Source organism: Oncorhynchus tshawytscha, linkage group LG06, assembly GCF_018296145.1.
Source record: "Oncorhynchus tshawytscha isolate Ot180627B linkage group LG06, Otsh_v2.0, whole genome shotgun sequence".
Taxonomy (NCBI): domain Eukaryota; kingdom Metazoa; phylum Chordata; class Actinopteri; order Salmoniformes; family Salmonidae; genus Oncorhynchus; species Oncorhynchus tshawytscha.
Window position 1 is genome coordinate 72,629,924 of NC_056434.1, and position 20,351 is coordinate 72,650,274.

At 39.9% G+C, this 20,351-nt stretch overlaps 2 protein-coding genes across 2 annotated transcripts in view; one reads left to right on the forward strand and one right to left on the reverse strand.

The window, feature by feature from the left end:
* The window catches only part of LOC112253049 (VPS10 domain-containing receptor SorCS3-like), a 52,758-nt gene extending 52,073 nt beyond the window's left edge, over window positions 1-685 (forward strand). Inside the window, exon 27 of the mRNA XM_024424917.2 lies at window positions 143-685. Coding sequence (XP_024280685.1) covers window positions 143-207 — 65 coding nt within the window. The 3' untranslated portion in view covers window positions 208-685. The remainder of the gene's footprint in view (window positions 1-142) is intronic.
* Window positions 686-4,790: 4,105 nt separating this feature from the next.
* The window catches only part of LOC112253050 (VPS10 domain-containing receptor SorCS1-like), a 49,784-nt gene continuing 34,223 nt past the window's right edge, over window positions 4,791-20,351 (reverse strand). The window contains exons 17-27 of the mRNA XM_024424919.2: window positions 16,927-17,040; window positions 16,620-16,791; window positions 14,266-14,452; window positions 13,953-14,086; window positions 13,372-13,495; window positions 12,755-12,867; window positions 11,857-11,991; window positions 10,084-10,183; window positions 8,891-8,999; window positions 7,609-7,763; window positions 4,791-6,810 (exon numbers count right to left, since the gene is read on the reverse strand). Of these exons, the coding sequence (XP_024280687.1) occupies window positions 6,752-6,810; window positions 7,609-7,763; window positions 8,891-8,999; window positions 10,084-10,183; window positions 11,857-11,991; window positions 12,755-12,867; window positions 13,372-13,495; window positions 13,953-14,086; window positions 14,266-14,452; window positions 16,620-16,791; window positions 16,927-17,040 (1,402 nt within the window). The 3' untranslated portion in view covers window positions 4,791-6,751. The remainder of the gene's footprint in view (window positions 6,811-7,608; window positions 7,764-8,890; window positions 9,000-10,083; window positions 10,184-11,856; window positions 11,992-12,754; window positions 12,868-13,371; window positions 13,496-13,952; window positions 14,087-14,265; window positions 14,453-16,619; window positions 16,792-16,926; window positions 17,041-20,351) is intronic.

Genomic DNA, 20,351 nt, shown 5'->3' on the forward strand with positions numbered 1-20,351 from the left:
TAGTTTAGTTGGTAGGTGACACAAAGATCCACAAAATGCTGCCAACATCAAAACATTCTATTATTGGGGGGTTGGTGACAATAGGGTCTTTGGGGGCACTATCCATAATAATTATACTTTGATTTTTGTATTCTATCACCAGGAGAATATGGAAGAAATGGGGAGAGAGTGATCACAAGAGAATTTCCTACTTGTACTAATGTCTAAGAAATTAGATTATGAGTACTGTAAGTACAGATTGTGGGGTTTCAATGTGCCAATTTAAAAAAATCTTTGTTTTCACCATTTACTTTGGTCGCTGAGAACTGCTACTAAATATGTATTTCACAAGACTTTAGAAATCTACTATATAGCAGGAGAATATATTATTTTGTGTATATACATTATTTCAGTATTGAATAATTGTAATTTGACATCTATGGATGTTGTATTAGGCATTAGAAAATGCCATTGTTGAAAAAATATATTGTGTTCTTAAGTGCCAGATTGCATTGCTAATTAATTATTTAGCTCAACATGATTATCTCACAGATGTTCTCTTGATAATGACAACTGCATCTATTGTTCTATTGCACAGGGGAGGTGGAATGTAGGTAATAAGACAAAAGGCATACTATACTGAACAAAAATATAAATGCAACACGCAACAGTTTCAAATCAAATGTTATTTGTCACATGCGCCAAATACAACAGGTGAAATGCTTACTTTACAAGCCCTTAACCAATAATGCAGTTCAATAAATTACGGGACTTATAAGGAATTACAGTTCACATAAGGAGTTACAGTTCATGTAAGGAAATCAGTCAATTGAAAATAATTCATTAGGACCCAATATGTGGATTTCACATGACTGGTCAGGGGTGCAGTCATGGGTGGGCCTGGGAGGGCACAGGCCGACCCACTTGGCAGCCAGGCCCACCCACTGGGGAGCCAGGCCCGGCCAATCAGAATTAGAGTTTTCCACCACAAAAGGGCTTTATTCCAGACACTTCTCAGCACAGGTGAAGATGCCGGATGTGGAGGTCCTGTACTGGCGTGGTTACAGGTGGTCTGCAGATGTGAGGCCGGTTGGACAGACTGCCAAATTCTCTAAATAACGTTGGCGGCAGCTTATGGTAGAGAAATGAACATTAAATTCTATGGCAACAGCTCTGGTGGACATCCCTGCAGTCCGCGTGCCAATTGCACGCTTCCTTTAAAACTTGAGACTGTGGCATTGTTTTGTGTGAAAAACTGCACATTTTAAAGTGGCCTTTTATTGTCCCCAGCACAAGGTGCACCTACGTAACACTCATGTTGTTTAATCGGCTTCTTGATATGCCACACCTGTCAGGTGGATGGATTATCTCGGCAAAGGAGAAATGCTCACTAACAGGAATATAAACAAATTTGTGCACAGAATGTGAGAGAAATAAGCTTTTTGTGCTTATGGAACATTTCTGGGATCTTTTATTTCAGCTCATGAAACATGGGACCAACACTTTACATGTTGTGTTTATATTTTTGTTCAGTGTACAAATCAGTGTGGCTGCTTGCTAAACAATCTCCGGACTACAGTTGAGGCTGTTAGGATGTGTACAGGTTGATACAAAACATGTAGGCCTACATTTTTTCTTAAACTGACCAATCAAAAAGCTTGGTACATTGAACAGAGTTTGTATTATTTATTAGCCTACTGCTCATTTTACAATAAGTACAATAATATTGTTCACCTTTTCTAGCATGTCATCATTCACTTTTTAGCAGTAACATAACAGTAAGATAATACGAAGAAGTAAGCAAGTGTTGATCATAGTGATTTTAAGGTTAGTCAAACTATTATACTGTTTCTAAAACATTTGTCTGATGGTCTTGTATAACATGTAGCAAACGTTGCTGTAGCGCATGAGCTGTACTGTATTGTTAATTTTGTTAGCTGAGCTAATATTTTAGTTTTTACTTCACATTTCTTACTGTAAACAAAATACAATTTTCAAATTGTTCAAAATAAATGTATTTTTCTATGAAAGTATGTTGTTGTTTTTTGTGCGTGTTTTTTTTTTTACATATATTGATGGAGATGAAAACAAATATTTAAAGGAAACTAACCTTAAGTTCCAAGCTTTACGTTCTCCATAAGCACGGATTCTGAGAATCAAGTGTCTGGGTTCGCAAGACTTTAACGAAACCAGCATAATTATCATGACCAATGCTTCATGTTATTCACCATGGTTCGGGGATAGTCTACCTTGTAATAACTATTTGCCACAGAAGTGATAGAGAAACAAAGCTATTTCCATTAAATAATGTATGCATGTTGTCTGTCTGTAGTGTCATGGGGACAGCCTCTAACACAAACACCCCCCAGCTTCCTGAATCTTTGTTTCACTATTACCCCCAAAGGTATTGCAGAGTGAATCCTGGCTGGAACCCATATTCCTTATATCTGCCAACTAAGGCTAGACATGCACACACGCACATGGACATGCACACACACACAAACACTTCCTTGTTATTCATCATAGGCCCTGAAGTTATCGCTTTTTGCCAGAAGTATGATAAGTTTGTGTGAGATTTCATTCCCCTGACATTGAAGTAATATTTGGCTCTGAACCAGTGCATTTTTTTCTCTCCCCCCACCCCGTCTCTATTTCTCTCTCTTTACTTTTTTGTGTCAATATTTCAACACCATGATGTCAGTCACCAACCTGCATCATTGCCAAACAGCTCCATGACCCTGGGTGTCTCACTCTACCTCAGTTTCTCATTCCAAATTATTGGCACTGCATTCCTGTAGCAGGGACAGATACTATAATGCAGTACTCAATGAAAGGAAACACGTACGTCAATTTTACACTGGGTCTAACAATATTGCTGCAAGCTATTGTTGTGGGATATTTTCATTCAAGGCGCTATTCCACTTATGGAAATCCTGCTTGACTATGTGTTGATATCCTGGAGAGGGGATAATTAATTTGTTGAGCAGCGGGGAAAATGTGAAACTAGTCCATTAGATACACTCCAGGCTTCATTGTCCTCCCAGTCGGCCCCCAAGTATATGCAAATGAAACCTTAGAATACATTGTATGCTAAATAACACTTGTTACAGTTAAAAACCAAACTGTGGATGGTTATCTTAAAGATCCTTATCATGAGCTAATCCCAGTCCGTTTTCTCCAAGATCAGTTCTCCTCCTACTCATCTTAATAAGATCTCAGATCTACTGTAACTAACTCAGGTTTATCAGCATCTAAATCAAACTGTTCTACAACCAACTGTTAGGGGCAGTTGGAATAATTACTTTCATGAACTAATCAAACAGAATGTCTATAGAAATAGGTCCTGCCTCCCGCTAAAAAGTAGAAAGCAGATTATTCAGTCAACGTTCCTATTGGTCCTAGACTATAGCCACATCTTTCAGTCAACGTTCCTATTGGTCCTAGACTATAGCCACATCTTTCAGTCAATGTTCCTATTGGTCCTAGACTATAGCCACATCTTTCAGTCAACGTTCCTATTGGCCCTAAACTATAGCCACATCTTTATGAACGCAGCTGCCACTTCATTAAAGCCGTTAGATGCGCACTGCTCTTTATTACGCGCTTTATTACAATTTTAGTACTCATCACTGCATTCTCTACCAGAGAGTTGGTTGGCCCTCTTTGACGTCACGTAAATTGATGCATTGCTATGTTTTCATTTATAAAACCCTTTTGTACCACTATACAAAATGTACCTCTATACAGAACATCATTACTAAACTTTACACATATGAGTTACCACACCCGCTCTCAGGGATGCCTAACTCTGGAAAATCCTTTGGTCTCTACTGAGTTAGGTAAATCAGCTTTAAGTTTTCTTGCACCTTATTTGTGTGACAGTCTTCAAAATATTCTTAAATGTGATGATCTGGTCCCTTTAGGGCAAGTTTAGAAAGCTGATTGAGGATCTTATTACTGATGAACGTGTTTGTTTTTTATGACTGTGTTTTTCTTCCAGCTTACATTTAGTATTTATATTGATGTGTGCATTTTCTGTAACAGAGACCTCGGTCTCACTATGACTCCCTGATAAAATAAAGGTTAAACAAATACAAATATAGTTGCAGATAATCTTGAACCAAAAAAGATCATGTTCATTATGTTTGACCCTCTAGATCTTAATATTGCCAGTATTTTTGACATGTATTCTTTCAACTCACATTGTCTGGTATGGAAGGATATCACCCAAAAAGACATCTGAATTGATGAACCATAAGTTCCATTTATACTTGATGCTAACATGTGTCCTTTGTCCTGATATTGTCCAAATTCTGATTGTGCCCACATTTTTAAATAGGTGTAGTTGATTAAAAGAAGATTGTGATCTGATTGTGATCAGATCTTCCTGACCACCTCCGGAGGTAGTCTAAAATGCATTGTGTCTGGATATCTTTCAAGTGTAGACAGATATTGACTGTGAAATCATCACTATCCCATCCCCTAAAGTCCTTGACAGGTGACACCATTGACTTATGGAATATATATGTGTCCTACAATAAGTAAATATTATTTTGAAAGAATATCTGTGAAATAATTTGCATACAGGGACAGACCAGGATATCTGGTCGCAATAGATATACAGTGGATGTCTACAAGACACATTTTACTACCATGTGTAGATGCAATGGCGCAGCGGTCTAAGGCACTGCATCTCAGTGTTTGAGGTGTCACTACAGACACCTTGGTTCGATTCCAGGCTGTATCACAACCGCCTGTGATTGGGAGTCCCATAGGGCGGCACACAATTGGTCCAGTGTTGTCCGGGTTTGGCCAGCGTAGGCCGTCATTGTAAATAAGATTTTGTTCTTAACTGACTTGCCTAGTTAAATAAAGGTTACACAATGGCTACAATAAGGTCACAATCAGAAGGTGGATAAGATCAGGAAAAGGGACATATGTTAACACCAGGTATAAACGGGGCTGTAGAGGACCTACTGTAGCTATAGCCTGTTTGCAAATGGAAAGTACTTTTACATTTCTCCAAATACATATTAGCTGTAACTCTATGTGAGGTGAAAAACAAATAACATGAAAACAAATATGTACAGTTTTCTTGCACAGTATGCTTAACAAAGCGTAACAAAGTGTTGTTTTAGAAATACCAAGCTATGAATAAAAACGGAATTGCTGATGTATGGTTTGAGTTGTTGAGTTCATTTATGTGTTAGTCTGTATTGAAGGAGTGTGGAGGCAAGTGGATAGCGTCTAGTTAATTTGTCTAACTGACATGTTATGCTGACAATACATTAAAAGAGAGTTTGATTCAGAACTTCTGTGCCTCTCTCAAAGAGACAGCCAACCAACCGAAAACTGTCAGTCATCTCAGGCTAGCAGACTGTCGACAAGAAGGAATATTCTTCCATTTCTCAGTCCCAATTTGGAAAACGAGGAGATTGGAAGTGAATCTTTCCCCTACGCTTTGCCCAAGTAAAGTTGTTCCGATGGCAATGTGTGCAACAATACTGTAAGTTGAGTGGTAGCATCCAGAGTTAATACCATGACACATATCTAGTGTGAGAATAAACGTAAAGAAAAAAGCATGCAGATACTGTATGTCCCTTTCTTATGTGCAAAACCTCTTCAGAAAATCCTAGCTTTGACAGACATGAAGTCTGCATGGTAAGTCGTGAACTATAACCTTCTCATGCAAGCCCCTGGGGTCTACCAGTTTCTTTCTGCAAGGACTGCACTCCAATTTAAGTGTGCCCTCAACTTCTGATTCAGGCAGATTCCAGCAGAGCCAACCCACTGAGCACAGACTTTCAGTTCAACGTCTAGTTTGGATTTACATTTGGTTGAGTTGTCAACTAACATGCATTCAACGAGAAATCAACAACAAATGACACCATATCATTGGATTTAGGTTCAAAGTTGGGTGAAATGCCCTTACGTTGGTGACCATTTGCAAATCCAATCAGTTTTCCATGTTGATTCAATGTCATCACAATTTGAGTTGAAATTATGTGGAAACAACGTTGATTCAACCAGTTTTTGCCCAGTGGGAAAGATCTCGTCTGATATTGATATGTACTAAGTGAAAAGTTCCATCCTCTTACAACCAGCAGATAAAACATAGGTTCTGTCATAACGTTGTCATAAGAATGGCATAACACAGTCAATATGACAGGTCTCAGGTCACTGATTGAACTAGCGCATGCCTTATGGGCTGAAACCAAATTTGAGAAACAAGTGCAGAGTTTTGTGCATGAATCTCAAGTTAGAACTCAGGCCAATGTGATAAAACCAAACATTCAGACATTTCTTTCACATCTCATTCAAATACAGCATTTCCATGTAGTTAGTCACTAAGTACACTTCACTTACATATCCTCCACACACCTACCACTAGAGTTGAACTATAAATGGAACACTCAAATTAAATAGATTACTGTACATTACTGTTTTATGTCTTGAGGTCATATACACAACTGTAACCATCTGAGTCAAATCATCTTTAGTTCAGCAATTCTGTATTTACACAATTCCCATAAACAACTTCAATGTTCTTGCAAAAATACAAGTAATTCGATCAAAAATTTCCTTTTTCAAGACGCATGTAAAAATCTGTACAGTCCCCCTCCCCCCCAGAGTACAGGCAAAATAGTGTAAGCTGGTCTGTCCATGCATGGGTAGAAAACACCCGAGACCATCCATTGGTTCCATGACTTCAGAGTTTGCTGGAAGTAACTGCCAAAAAGATGTATTACAAGTCGGCTGTAGACTCGGAGAATTAAAACACATGGGGAGTTTCATCGGAGAGTTTGATGTCTGTGAGAGATGGCAGGTATCCTAGCCAGAGAGATAGTGACACAAGAGACAGAGCAGAAATGATATATCAGCATTAGCACACTAGCATATCTATTTTAGCATGCAAGCATATCCATCTTCGATACCAACAAATCTTGCTTGACAATGGAAAGGAGTATATCAACCACTAGAGCTCTACAGAGTCGCTTATCACAGCACTGCTACATTATTCAGGACACTAATTTATTCATAAACACAAAAATAACCTGCTGTACACAATTCAATTTAATGAGGTGTATTGGCATGGTAAGGCCGTCTTACAGTACCAATGCAAACCTATGGGAACGTATCAACTTAAATGATGAACGTAAGGACATTTTCATTTCAATTAATTGATTTGATCTACCTGTGAACTTATATTTTTTAAATCAGCCAAGCATTAAAAGGATAGTACAACAATTAGCAATTAAGGCCTTGTTTCTACTTCCCCAGAGTCAGATGAACTCATGGATACCATTGGTATGTCTCTGCGTGCCGTTTGAATGAAGTTGAAGGTCGTTTCTGGTATCATGTTAACTGTTAGCAATGGCTCCAGAAACTACCTTCAACTGACTTCAAACTCTAAGCAGAGATATAACAATGGTGTCTATGAGTTCAGCTGACTCTGTGTAAGTAGAAAAAAGGGCTTGATTGCCAAAATGTCGCACTATTCCTTTAATAGAGCAGTACACCACTATAGAAAAGGTCAAATATGTGAATTTATAGCAATATCTCATCAATAAGGCATGAGTTATTCTTGATTACTTATCAGTAATTGCCCTTTTATGAAGGATACCTTACCTATGCCACGTGCATCTGGCCCTGTGTCCAAGTGCTCCAAAGAGGTCACCATGTCTCCCTCAGGATTTGGGACAGCTATGGACGCCACCGTAGGGATCACTTCCTGTTGTTTCTCTGACCTCTCCTCTGTGTATATGTTGATACCAGGGATCTTCCTGTAGGAAATATACATTGTACAAAAGAGTTAAGAGGAACAGCAAAGGAATAGTAAATACATCGTTTTCTGCTTATTCCCTTCTGTAATATATCTCATAAAATATGAGGGAATGAGGGAAAATGGAGTAACACTCCCTGTTTAATTTTCCTGTTTAATTTTCTAATAATTCTGGGTTTCATGGGGCAGTTACAGTACCTTTTCATTGTGGTGATAAATGTTAAACTATGAACTACCCTCATTATGTCTTGAAAAGTGACAGATTCACACACTTAACACTTTGAGTAGTAATCATTTTTAAAGCTGCAATATTGAACTTTTTGGGCTACCTGACCAAATTCACATAGTTACATAATGAGTTATAGATCTGTCATTGTCAATGAAAGCAAGTCTAAGAAGCTGGAGATCTGTTCTATGTGCGCTATTTCTATGCCTCCCGTTCTTAAGTTTTGTTTTTGCGTCTTTTACTTTTGGTTTAGCACACCAGCTTCAAACAGCTGAAAAGACTATATTTTTGTTATGGAAAATATATTTCACAGCGGTTTAGATGGTAAAATGACTTCTTGTTTTGTCACATAAATTGAAATTAGGCAAACTATTCGAATTTTAGGAAATGGCGGTGCGATTTCTGCATAATGCACCTTTAACTTGTGGGAGAGTGTGGTCTTTTGCAATGTAATGGAAGCAGAGGATACTATCCATTTCATATGGCACTGTATGTTGTCTCAGGTCTTCACTTTTCAACCATTGCTGCCATTCTGTTGAATGCCTCACCCTGACTGGCTCTATTTAGCATTTCAGAAAGGTCAACTTTCACATTGTCAGATAGATTAATATTGATAAACTGCAGAATACTGACACCCATTCAGAACTTAGAGAATTGATTAAACTGTAATTCCCAGGACTATTCAAGAGGATAGGAAAGAGAAGAGTGGCTTCGAAGAAGTTCAATTGTTAGGATTACCCTAAAGATAGTTCATTATATTTTGGCTCGTTTTAGCTATTGGATTTGAGTAGTAAGATGTACAGATGAATTTTCTTAATGATTAGTGTGTGAGAATGGCCTGAAATAACAATATCACTCTCATTTGAATCAGCTTCATTAAAATGAAGTCCGGGATACCTTACCTTTTGAACTTGAAGATAACGAAAACTGCCAAACCCACAAATACTACAGACACGAGCATAATGACTGCAGCACCATTGTGCCCACTCTCACTGGTGTCCACGAGAGGAGCTTGGAAAAGAATAAAGGAGAAAAAAGGATATAGACATCAGACAAAGAGAGACATACATCTTTTAGTCTTTTACTTCTGGCATCAAACTCCCAGGTGCTGTGAGGCTTTTTACCAGGGGTGATATCTGGTCCAAGATTTTGACATTTTCACCACCATAGTGTAACTGAATTTGACCTTAATGATTAAAACAACATGAGTTATGTCTTTCTTATATTGTTCTCATGAAGATGTTGTGGTACTAGACTTCTCTGGGATGCTGGTTCAAATCCCAGGTGCAATATCCTGCTGTTTTGGCCTTAAAGATGCAAGCACTTAAAGATGCAGGATGTTAAGTTCTCATGACTTTGTAACATATCGTACGAATTAGAATTCATAACATATCTTATGAATTAGAATTCGTAACATATCTTATGAATTAGAATTCGTAACATATCTTACAAATTGCGAAAAATAAATAAATGTAATTTTTTGGGGTGAAAATTTGTAACATATCATACGTAATACACAATTGTGTACAATTTTCAGGGACCCGTTTTGGCTCGTGAGCACTACTTTCAAAACTACTGGCTGAAATTATACAAAACCTTTGGAGCATCACATGAAAGGGATACTTCAGGGTTTTGGCAATGAGATCTTTTATCTACTTCCCCAGAGTCAGATAAACTCTTGGATACCATTTGTATATCTACTAGCATGCTAGCACAGAGAGTTCATTTGACTCTGGTGAAGTAGATAATGGGCCTCATTGCCAAAATCCTGAAGTATCCCTTTAACTTAAAGATTTGCTCAGGTGTATTGCTCTTTGGCTGACCCTGTGCTAACAACCTCTCAAGAATGTGTGTGTGTGCGTGTGTTGTCTTGGGGGTGTTGAGACTGTTTCAACAAATATGAATACCTACTAAATATTCTACTATTTTATTCTACTACATTCTAATACATAGCATCATTCCAAAATGGCCAACATCCATAACTCTTAATTCTAATTACAGTACATAGTAGTACTGTAGGTAGGACCTTATATCGGTAACTGTTCTATAACCAGACATCAGACTATACTGTGGACACAGCAGCAGACTGGCTGACCTGGAGACAGTCGTGTGGGGTAAACGTTAACCTGAACCCCGGGCCGCAGAGTAAACTGGATGAGGTCTTGGTTCAGGGCACTTAGCAGGACCTGAGAAAGCTGTGGAGGAATAAACACAGCTCTGGTTACCAGCACCATTTCACACTCATCAATATTTAAACTTCAGTCATGAATAGTAAATACTGCTTTGTTTTAAAGAAGGGCACGTGCTGATATGACATGGAAAGGCCTACTGTAATTCAATTCTTGTCGAAAGGCTGACCAACCAATAATAGCAATTGAAATCTTATCAGGACAAATTACCTTATGAGGCAAGAGTGAGTGGCATTTGAAAAGTGTATATTGTACAGTATCTCGCTTTTCCAATACTTTTTTTGTTTTGGATGTTTTTTCTGATTAATAATATGGTAGGCCACTATAAAATAAGTAACCTTCTCCTTCTTTTCTTTCCAATACTCTATGATTTCCCCTGCTTTTCACACCTAGATGAAGCAGTCATTTAACAAGAGACCAGAAAGCCTTCCCAAAGCCCATTTAAGTCCTTAGCCATGGCTCACTTATTCCATCTCGTTCTTTCTAAACTCTTCCCATTGGTTAAAATTAGACTGCTCTACTCTGTATGAATAATTACTTTTTTATTCTAGTGGCATATCAGGGTCAGTAAATCTATTACACATTTTAATAAGCTGCACCAGACATCCCGCAAGCACTCATGCACACACGCATGGGCACACAAACATGCGCACACACCCCATGCCACTCACGACACAAGAAGACGTGCAACAGTGAACTGAGATGTATTACCCCATTGTCTGTAAGGTCTTGCCAGGTAATCAGACAGGCTGTAGATAAATACATCCCCCTAATTCCCAACTCAGGGTGCCCCACCACTAGTATCCTCTCTACATGTGTCCTACTACACGATGCATCATTGTTAAATACCTATTAACTCAGTTCAAGGCTAACTGATCCACTGGAATTGTGTTTACTTGTTGCAACATATGCAAATATGTCCTATGCAAATACGTGCATCTGGGATTGTAACAGATGATGCAGAATAAAAGTGTCTGATGACGGACTGAAATGGATATCCATTTTACTATAAGCTTGAGCTGCTGAAATGCGGATGAAAACGTGGTGTGTTTTATCAGTTCTATAGAATGCCAAGGATTATAGAGCTGTTAAACAATTAGAGCGCAGTGCCAACATCTTAGTCATTCTATTCAATGTGGTTCTTTTCGAAACAAACCCTTCGATATTGGAGTGAATGGTGAAGTATAGTATGTATTAGAACTATCCACTTCTCATGGTTAGAATTGAGTTATGTGAAATAAATTGTGATGCAGATTACAATGCTGTATTGAGATGAATGCAGGTTTTCAAGGCTGAGGTTCTACTATTTTGATGTGAAGACATTGCCCTCTAGTGGTGAGAATGTGTTCTGACATGTCATTTTGTTGCGCTTATATTTAGAATAAAATAACAGTAGGCTCCACATGCACGTGTGATTAAAGCAGCAAAGAGAGAAAAACTCATTATGAGCAAATCATGAAGCCACCATGATATGAATAATATAATCAAGAGGAAATGTGTTTCTACATTGTGCTGCTAGTGATGCTGTTATTATTTGCTTGTATTGAATGTTGAGGTTGGCCTAACTTTGGCATGATTCAAGTAATGGGACTATGTAAATGAGAATAACAGTAATTATCAAAAATAACTCATTCAAAAAAAGTGGATGTGTTTGACTATGAAGCCCGGTGACACATTACCTGCTCTAAATGTGTCCCTTTTCTATTCATCGTCCCTTCTGTTGGCCTTTTCTCTGGGATGATAAACAACTCTGCTGCCGTTGGCAACCCTGGAAGCACTGACACCAGAAGCTGCTCTCCATTGATCCCTGTGACCTTCAATTAAAAAGTAAGGAAAAATAAATACAATTCTGGGGTCTCAGTTTCTTCTTCATTTACATAAGGTTGTGTTCTACTGTATAGCATTGCACTGTAATTAAGCATGGAAAAGGCTAAATCCACCCAGTTTTCTGCTTTAGATCTCATTTGACCAAGTACCAGTCACTGTCAAGATATAATGCACAAATCAGCCCAAACATGCAAGTTCCATTTGACAGTCTTTGGTAAAGGGCAGGTCTTTTAAGTGCATTTGCGCTGTAACCAGAGGTCCCCTGTCACTTTCCTGGTATAAAACGTGGTAATATCTGACAAGACAGAAGGTCAAAGTGAATGTTTCCCACTGTGAGGGGTATATATAGCTCAGTGTTCGTTATGTAACCCAATGCGCTTCTTGACATCCTGAGAGAGACGAAGGGGACTGACTGGAAGCACTTTTCCTTATATGGTGTACTCTACCTGTTATTTACAATAGGACAAATGGTTCTACATGGAACCCAATAGGTTCTACCTGGAAGCAAAAGTGTTCTACCTGCAACCAAAAAGGGTTCTTCAAAGGGTTCTCCTATGGGGACAGCCAAAAAACCCTTTAAGGTTCTAGATTTTTCAAAGAGTGTACCATTTGCTGCCAAATTGTTCGCAATGCTGTTAAAATTACTTGTGAATTAATCATCAGAGATCACCAATTAGTCACTGTAATCCCAGTAATTCACTGGTAAAAAGTGCAGTAGGAGCACTGTAGAATATTTAAAGAAGGACTCACTTGGACCATGGAGTCCTTGACCACTCTACTGATGTCCTGTCTCCATTCAGCCACAGCAGGATTGAAGGCGTCCAGATTAGAGGAGAATGCTAAAACGTGTGACCAGAAATATTCTACAGGAAAATACAAGACATGTTAATTGCTAATGGATACCAGATAATAAGAAAGAAACTGTTAATAGATCATAAGAGATATAAATGATTATAAACTGGGTGGTTTGAGCTCTGAATGCTGATTGGCTGACAGCTGTGGTATATCAGACCGTATACCAAGGGTAAGACAAAACATACATTTTTACTACTCTAATTACATTGGTAACCAGTTCATAATAGCAATAAGGCACCTCGGGGGTTTGTGGTATATGGCCAATATACCACAGCTAAGGGCTGTATCCAAGCACTCTGCGTTGCGTAAGAACAGCCCTTAACTCCCTCGTGCCTTATTGCTTAATTAAACATTAAACATCTAAATTATGATAATGATCAAGTGGATGAACATCTGATCAAGTGGATGAACATCACAATCAATATTTTATATCACCGATCATTTACCACCTGGTTGTTAGAAACCTAGCTAAACCTCAGTAATACAGAGATGAGTCATTTCAAAGACCTCACCATAGACTGCAACAGTTATTTTGTCTTGAAGGACAGTGTTGCCTGCTGACACTTGCACGGTGACAGTATGAGTTCCCTCCTTGTAGAAGGTGAAGGACATTCCTCCCACTAAAGTCACGACAGGCTTACAGACAAAGAAAATGAATGCATACATTTTTAATACATTTCCATTTTAGTCATTCAGTAGACGTGTTTATCCGGAGCGACTTAGAATTAGTGCATTCATTTTAAGCTAGCTAGGTGAGACAACCACATATAACAATGGTAGCAAGTACATTTTCCCTCAATAAAGTAGTTATCAGCAAAGTCAGTGGTAGGAGGAAAAGACAAGCGCATTTTATTTGTGTCATTTTTTGGGGGGAGGGGGTATAGTCTTTATATGTGTATAGATGATATTATCGATGATGCCTGTAGCATGTTTGACTATGTTCATTTTTTTGTATCAAAACTCAATCTTGTGTCACTATAGGTAGGTTTGTCCATACAACACACAATATTACAATTCATACTGTAAATGAGGCGAGTAAGGTTCCGTAAATCTAAACAGTTTGAAGATATAGTGGAAATCTTGATTGACTGACCTCAGTGTGGTTGTTGAACCACCAGTAGTAGGTGACTGTTCCAACATAACGTGGCTTCAGGACTGTTGATAGATCCACTGCTTTATTCCTAACAACCACAGAGGGAGCTGAAAGCTGCACTTGCTCAAGTGTACCTACAACACCAAACAACAGCAAAAAAATGTGTTTTCTTTCATGGAATTGTAGTCCTTTCCTACTGCAGACACGTCATTTACAGAAAGATATTTTCAGGTAGAAATGCTGCAAAGAGCACCTGTACTGTAACTCTACAGCAAAGTAATTCTATCTGACTTTCATTTTTAGTTTCACTTACAAGTAACATGCAGGTATAGTAAGACTCTCTCAGAGCCCAGGCTGTTGAGTGCCATGGCAGCCACTTGGTAAATGCCGACTTTACTGTAGGTATGTTTGACCCCATCCTCTATGGAGCTGATGTTAGCGTAGGATATGGCCGTCCCGTCTCCAAAGTCCACTGTTATACTTGTTGTGGAGCCATCACCCTACCAATGGAAATGCATGTTTATGGTGAGATACAGTGTGCATGTTTAACATAATAATTGAAATGAACTATTTACAGTATATTGATTTCTATACCCTACACATATTCTGCCTGTAGCAATACATTGTTATACAGACGTAGGATCTTAATTTCAGCCAGTTTGCTACAGCGGGAAAATATTCATGCAGCAACAGGAAATGTGAATTGTTAGGTGGATCATAATTAATGGCCATTTTTGGGAAAATTTAGTTTGAAATTTCAAGGTGGAAATTACAATCTTCAGAAGCCTTTTTAAACCTCAAATACATTACAACTTTAAATGTCCTGCATTGCAGGAAGTTATCCTGCAACAGGCAGATCATATTAAGATCCTACATCTGTACAGTATGTAATAACTGTATGACAATGGCTACAAGTGTTACACAACAAACATCAAGGCTCTTAGATAAGGCCTATGAACCAACAAAATTTGCAACATGATGCACTGCTGCTCATTTCATTCCATTGGTAGACAAATGAGTGTAGATCAATGTGTACGTAAATGTATTTTGTGCAAATGCAAATTTGTTTACAACCCTGTTCGTGAGCATTTGTCCTTTACCAAGATAATCCATCCACCTGACAGGTATGGCATATCAAGAAGCTGATTAAACAGCATGATCATTACACAGGTACCCCTTGTGCTGGGAACATTAAAAGGCCACTCTAAAATGTGCAGTTTTGTCACACAACACAATGACACAGATGTTTCAAATTTTGAAGGAGCGTGCAATTGGCATGCTGACAGCAGGAATGTCCACCAGAGCTGTTGCCAGAGAATTTAATGTGCATTGCTCTACCATAAGCCGCTTCCAACGTCGTTGTAGAGAATTTGGCAGTACGTTCCACCGGCCTCACTACCGCAGACCATGTGCATGGTGTCATGTGGGCGTGCAGTTTGCTGTTGTCAAAGTTGTGAACACAGTGCCCCATGGTGGATTTGGGGTTATGGTACGGGCAGGCATAAACTACGGACAACGAACACAATCACATTTTATCGATGGCAATTTGAATGCACAGAGATACCGTCACGAGATCCTGAGGCCCGTTGTCGTGCCATTCATCCGCCGCCATCACCTCATGTTTCAGCATGATAATGCACAGCCCAGTGTCGCAAGCATCTGTACACAATTCCTGGAAGCAGAAAATGTCCCAGTTCTTCCATGGCCTGCATACTCGCCAGACATGTCACCCATTGAGCATGTTTGGGATGCTCTGGATCGACATGTACGACAGTGTTTACAGTTCCCGCCAATATCCAGCAACCTCGCACAGCCATTGAAGAGGAGTGGGACAACATTCAACAGGCCACAAACAACAACCTGTTCAACTCTATGCGAAGGAGACGTTTTTCGCGCTGCATGAAGCAAATGGTGGTCACACCAGACACTGACTGTTTTTCTGATCCACACCCCTACCTTTTTTTGTTACGGTATCTGTGACCAACAGATGCATATCTGTATTCCCAGTCATGTGATATCCATAGATTAGGGCCTAATTTATTTATTTCAATTGACTGACTACCATACAGTGGGGCAAAAACGTATTTAGTCAGCCACCAATTGTGCAAGTTCTCCCACTTAAAAATATGAGAGACGCCTGTAATTTTCATCATAGGTACACTTCAACTATGACAGAAAAAATTAGAAATATAAATACTTATTTTCCACCATAATTTGCAAATACATTTATTAAAAATCCTACAATGTGATTTTCTGGATTTTTTTAGTTGAAGTGTACCGATGATGAAAATTACAGGCCTCTCTCTTCTTTTTAAGTGGGAGAACTTGCACAATTGGTGGCTGACTAAATACTTTTTTGCCCCACTGTATATGAACTCTAACTCAGTAACATTTTTGACATTGTTGCATGTTGCGTTTATATTTTTGTTCAGAATAAAACCTAAAAGGGTTCTTCGGCTGTCCCCATAGGAGAACCTTTGAAGAACCATTTTTGGTTCCAGGTAGAAACCTTTTTGGGTTCTGTCTACTGCATGTAAACCTGTTCTACATGGAAACCAAAAGGGTTCTACTATGGGGAGAGCTGAAGAAGCCTCTTGGAACTGTTCTTCTATGAGTGTAGCTTTTAATAGTTTGATAAGATCTCTAAGAAATATGCCAGACCATTACCTCCTCCAGAAACACGAGGAGGGTCACGTTGTCCCCCAGGGTGGCTGTGAGTGTTCCCTCACTGGTGACCAGCTGCAGACCTCTGGGGGCCTGGTGGGGACACCTCTGCCTCCTAAGACGGTACTTCCCAAGGGTTCCCGCAGTGCAGTTATTGGACAGAGCCTTACGGTATCTACAACATACACACATACAGACATAAATAACTAGACAACCTGTACTCCCCCTTAAATACATACGAAGAAATAAAACAAGGAAATACTCTGTCTACTTCACTGAATTATATTAAATGGAGAAGGATTTACCATACCCTGTAGTGTTTAGGAAGCTGTCTCCGGTGGTGCAGTCTCTGGACACGGAGGATGGAACAAACCAGAAGGCAGCAGTGCATCCTCCATCACTCTGCCTCTCAAAGCCAAAATCACTGTTTGGGGTGGGTGAGAAAAATCAATAAGCTACAGGTCGTGGTCAGTAATATGGATGAAGTATAGAAAGTGGATGTCTGTTTTCAAAGTTCATTTGTTTTATTTCCTTGATTTTTAACACCAATCATTACTTAGCTTGATATACTATTCTGTTTGACGTGTTCGACAACAATATCACCATAAGAAATTAAAATGTCTATATACACTACATGAAAAAGTATGTGGACACCTGCTCATCAAACATCTCATTGCAAAACCATGGGCATTAACATGGAGGTCCCTCCTTTGCTGCTATAACAGCCTCCACTCTTCTGGGAAGACTCACCACTATATGGAATGTTGCCGCGTGGATATGCTTCAATTCAGCCACAAGAGCATTAGTGAGGTCATGCACTGATGTTGGATGATTAGGCCTGGCTTGCAGTCGGCGTTCCAATTCATCCCAAGTGTGTTCGATGGGGTTGATGTCAGGGCTCTGTGCAGACCAGTCAAATTCTTCCACACTGATCTCAACAAACCATTTCTGTATGGACCTCGCTTTGTGCACGGGGGAATTGTAGTGTTCTATTGGCACCTCCAAACCCAGATTCATCTGTCGGAGTGCCAGATGGTGAAGCGTGACTCATCACTCCAGAGAACGCGTTTCCACTGCTCCAGAGTCCAATGGCGGCGAGCTTTACACCACTCCAGCCGACGCTTGGCATTGTGCATGGTGAACTTAGGCTTGTGTGTGGCTGCTCTGCCATGGAAGCCCATTTCATGAAGCTCCCGACGAACACTTGTTGCGCTGACTTTGCTTCCAGAGGCAGTTTGGAAGTCGGTAGTGAGTGTTACAACTGAAGACAGATGATTTTACACGCTACAGCACTCGGCGGTCCCGTTCTGTGAGCTTGTGTGGCCTACCACTTCGTGGCTGAGCCGTTGTTGCTCCTAGACATTTCCACTTCACAATAACAGCACTTGCAGTTGTCAGCTCTAGCAGGGCAATACTTGATGAATTGACCTGTTGGAATGGTGGCATCCTATGACAGTGCACAAGTTGAAAGTCACTGAGTCACAGTAAGGCCATTCCACTGCCATTGTTTGTCTATGGAGATGCATGGCTGTGTGCTCGATTTTATACACCTGTCAGCAACAGGGGTGGCTGAAATAGCCGAATCCACCAACTGTTAAGCAGTATATATAAGTGTATGTTTACTGGCTTTGGAACACTGTAAGAAAATGTTACATAAACAAATATCGTATAAACTTGATTGATGGGCAGATGTCAGATGTCAGTGTTAGCTGGAATTAAAAGGTTTGCTCCAGTAAACAAATGACAGCATATTTATGAGTGGAGTGCAGACCCTTCATCAAGACACACAAACACACACACACACACACACACACACACACACACACACACACACACACACACACACACACACACACACACAAAACACACACACATACACCACTTCAAATTCTGACATTCAAGCACACTCAACATCCTGAGACCTTTCTACATGCATAAGCCTCCCCTATTTTGTGGGTGGAATGGATTCTACTTTACTGAGTATGAGCTCACTGAGACCATCATCAGGTAATGACACAGGAGGTGCATTGTTTGTATCTGAAAACCTGTTTATACCTGGAGCTAAATGCGTCCTTCGTCCTGATCTTGTCCTTATCTTGTCTGTTTACACTTACGCTGAGTGAAAAAAACATTAAGAACACCTGCTCTTTCCATGACAGACTGACCAGGTGAAATTGCAATTTTTTTGTTTGTTGAAATAATGGAAATATTGCATTTCCGTATTCATTTACATAAGTATTCAGACCCTTTACTCAGTACTTTGTTGAAGCACCTTAGGCGGCAATTACAGCATTGATTCTTCTTGGGTATGACACTACAAGCTTGGCACACCTGTATTTGGGGAGTTTATCCCATTATTCTCAGCAGATCCTCTCAAGCTCTGTCAGGTTCGATGGGGAGCATTGCAGCACAGCTAATTTCAGGTCTCTCCAGAGATGTTTGATCAGGTTCAAAACTTTAGAGTTCTGTGAGAATGACCATCAGGTTCTTGGTAAACTCCCTGACCAAGGCCCTTCTCCCCCAGGCTCTGACTGGGCCACTCAAAGACATTAAGAGACTTGTGCCGAAGCCACTCCTGCGTTGTCTTCGCTGTGTGCTTAGGGTCGTTGTCCTGTTGGAAGGTGAACCTTCACCCCAGTCTGAGGACCTGAGCGCTCTGGAGCAGGTTTTCATCAAGGATCTCTCTGTACTTTGCTCTGTTCATCTTTCCCTCGATCCTGACTAGTCTCCCAGTCCCTGCCACTGAAAAACATCCCCACAGCATGATGCTCCCATCAACATGCTTCACCTTAGGGATGGTACCAGGTTTTCTCCAGATGTGACACTTGGCATTCAGGCCAGGCCAAAGAGTTCAATCTTCGTTTCATCAGACCAGAGAATCTTGTTTCCTATGGTCTGAGAGTCCTTTAGGTGTCTTTTGGCAAACTCCAAGCGGGCTGTCATGTGACTTTTACTGAGGAGTGGCTTCTGTCTGGCCACTCTACCATATAGGCCTGATTGGTGGAGTGCTACAGAGATGGTTGTATTTCTGGAAGGTTCTCCCATCTCCACGGACAAACTGTAGAGTTCTGTGAGCATGACCATCAGGTTCTTGGTAAACTCCCTGACCAAGGCCCTTCTCCCCTGATTGCTCAGTATGCCCAGGAGGCCAGCTCTAGGAAGAGTCTTGGTGGTTCCAAACTTCTTCCATTTAAGAATGATGGAGGCCACTACGTTCTTGGGGACCTTCAATGCTGCTGAAATGTTTTGGTACCCTGCCCCAGATCTGTGCCTCGACACAATGCTGTCTCGGAACTCTACAGACAATTCCTACAACCTCATGGCTTGGTTTTTGCTCTGACATTCACTGTCAACTGTGGGACCTTACACAGACAGGTGTGTGCCTTTCCAAATCATGTCCAATTGACTTTACCACAGGTGGACTCCAATCAAGTTGAAGAAACATCTCAAGGATGATCAATGGAAACAGGATGCACCTGAGCTCAATTTTGAATCTCATAGCAAAGGGTCTGAATACTTATGTAAATAAGGTATTTATGTTTTTTATGTTTCTAAAAACCTGTTTTTGCTTTGTCATTATGGGGTATTTTGTGTAGATTGCTGAGGATTTTTTTTATTTAATCCATTTTAGAATAAGGCTATAACTTAACAAAATGTGGAAAAAGTCAAGGGGTCTGAATACTTCCCGAAGGCACTGTAATGAAGGAAGTCACAAACTTCCAGTGTTTACTGTTC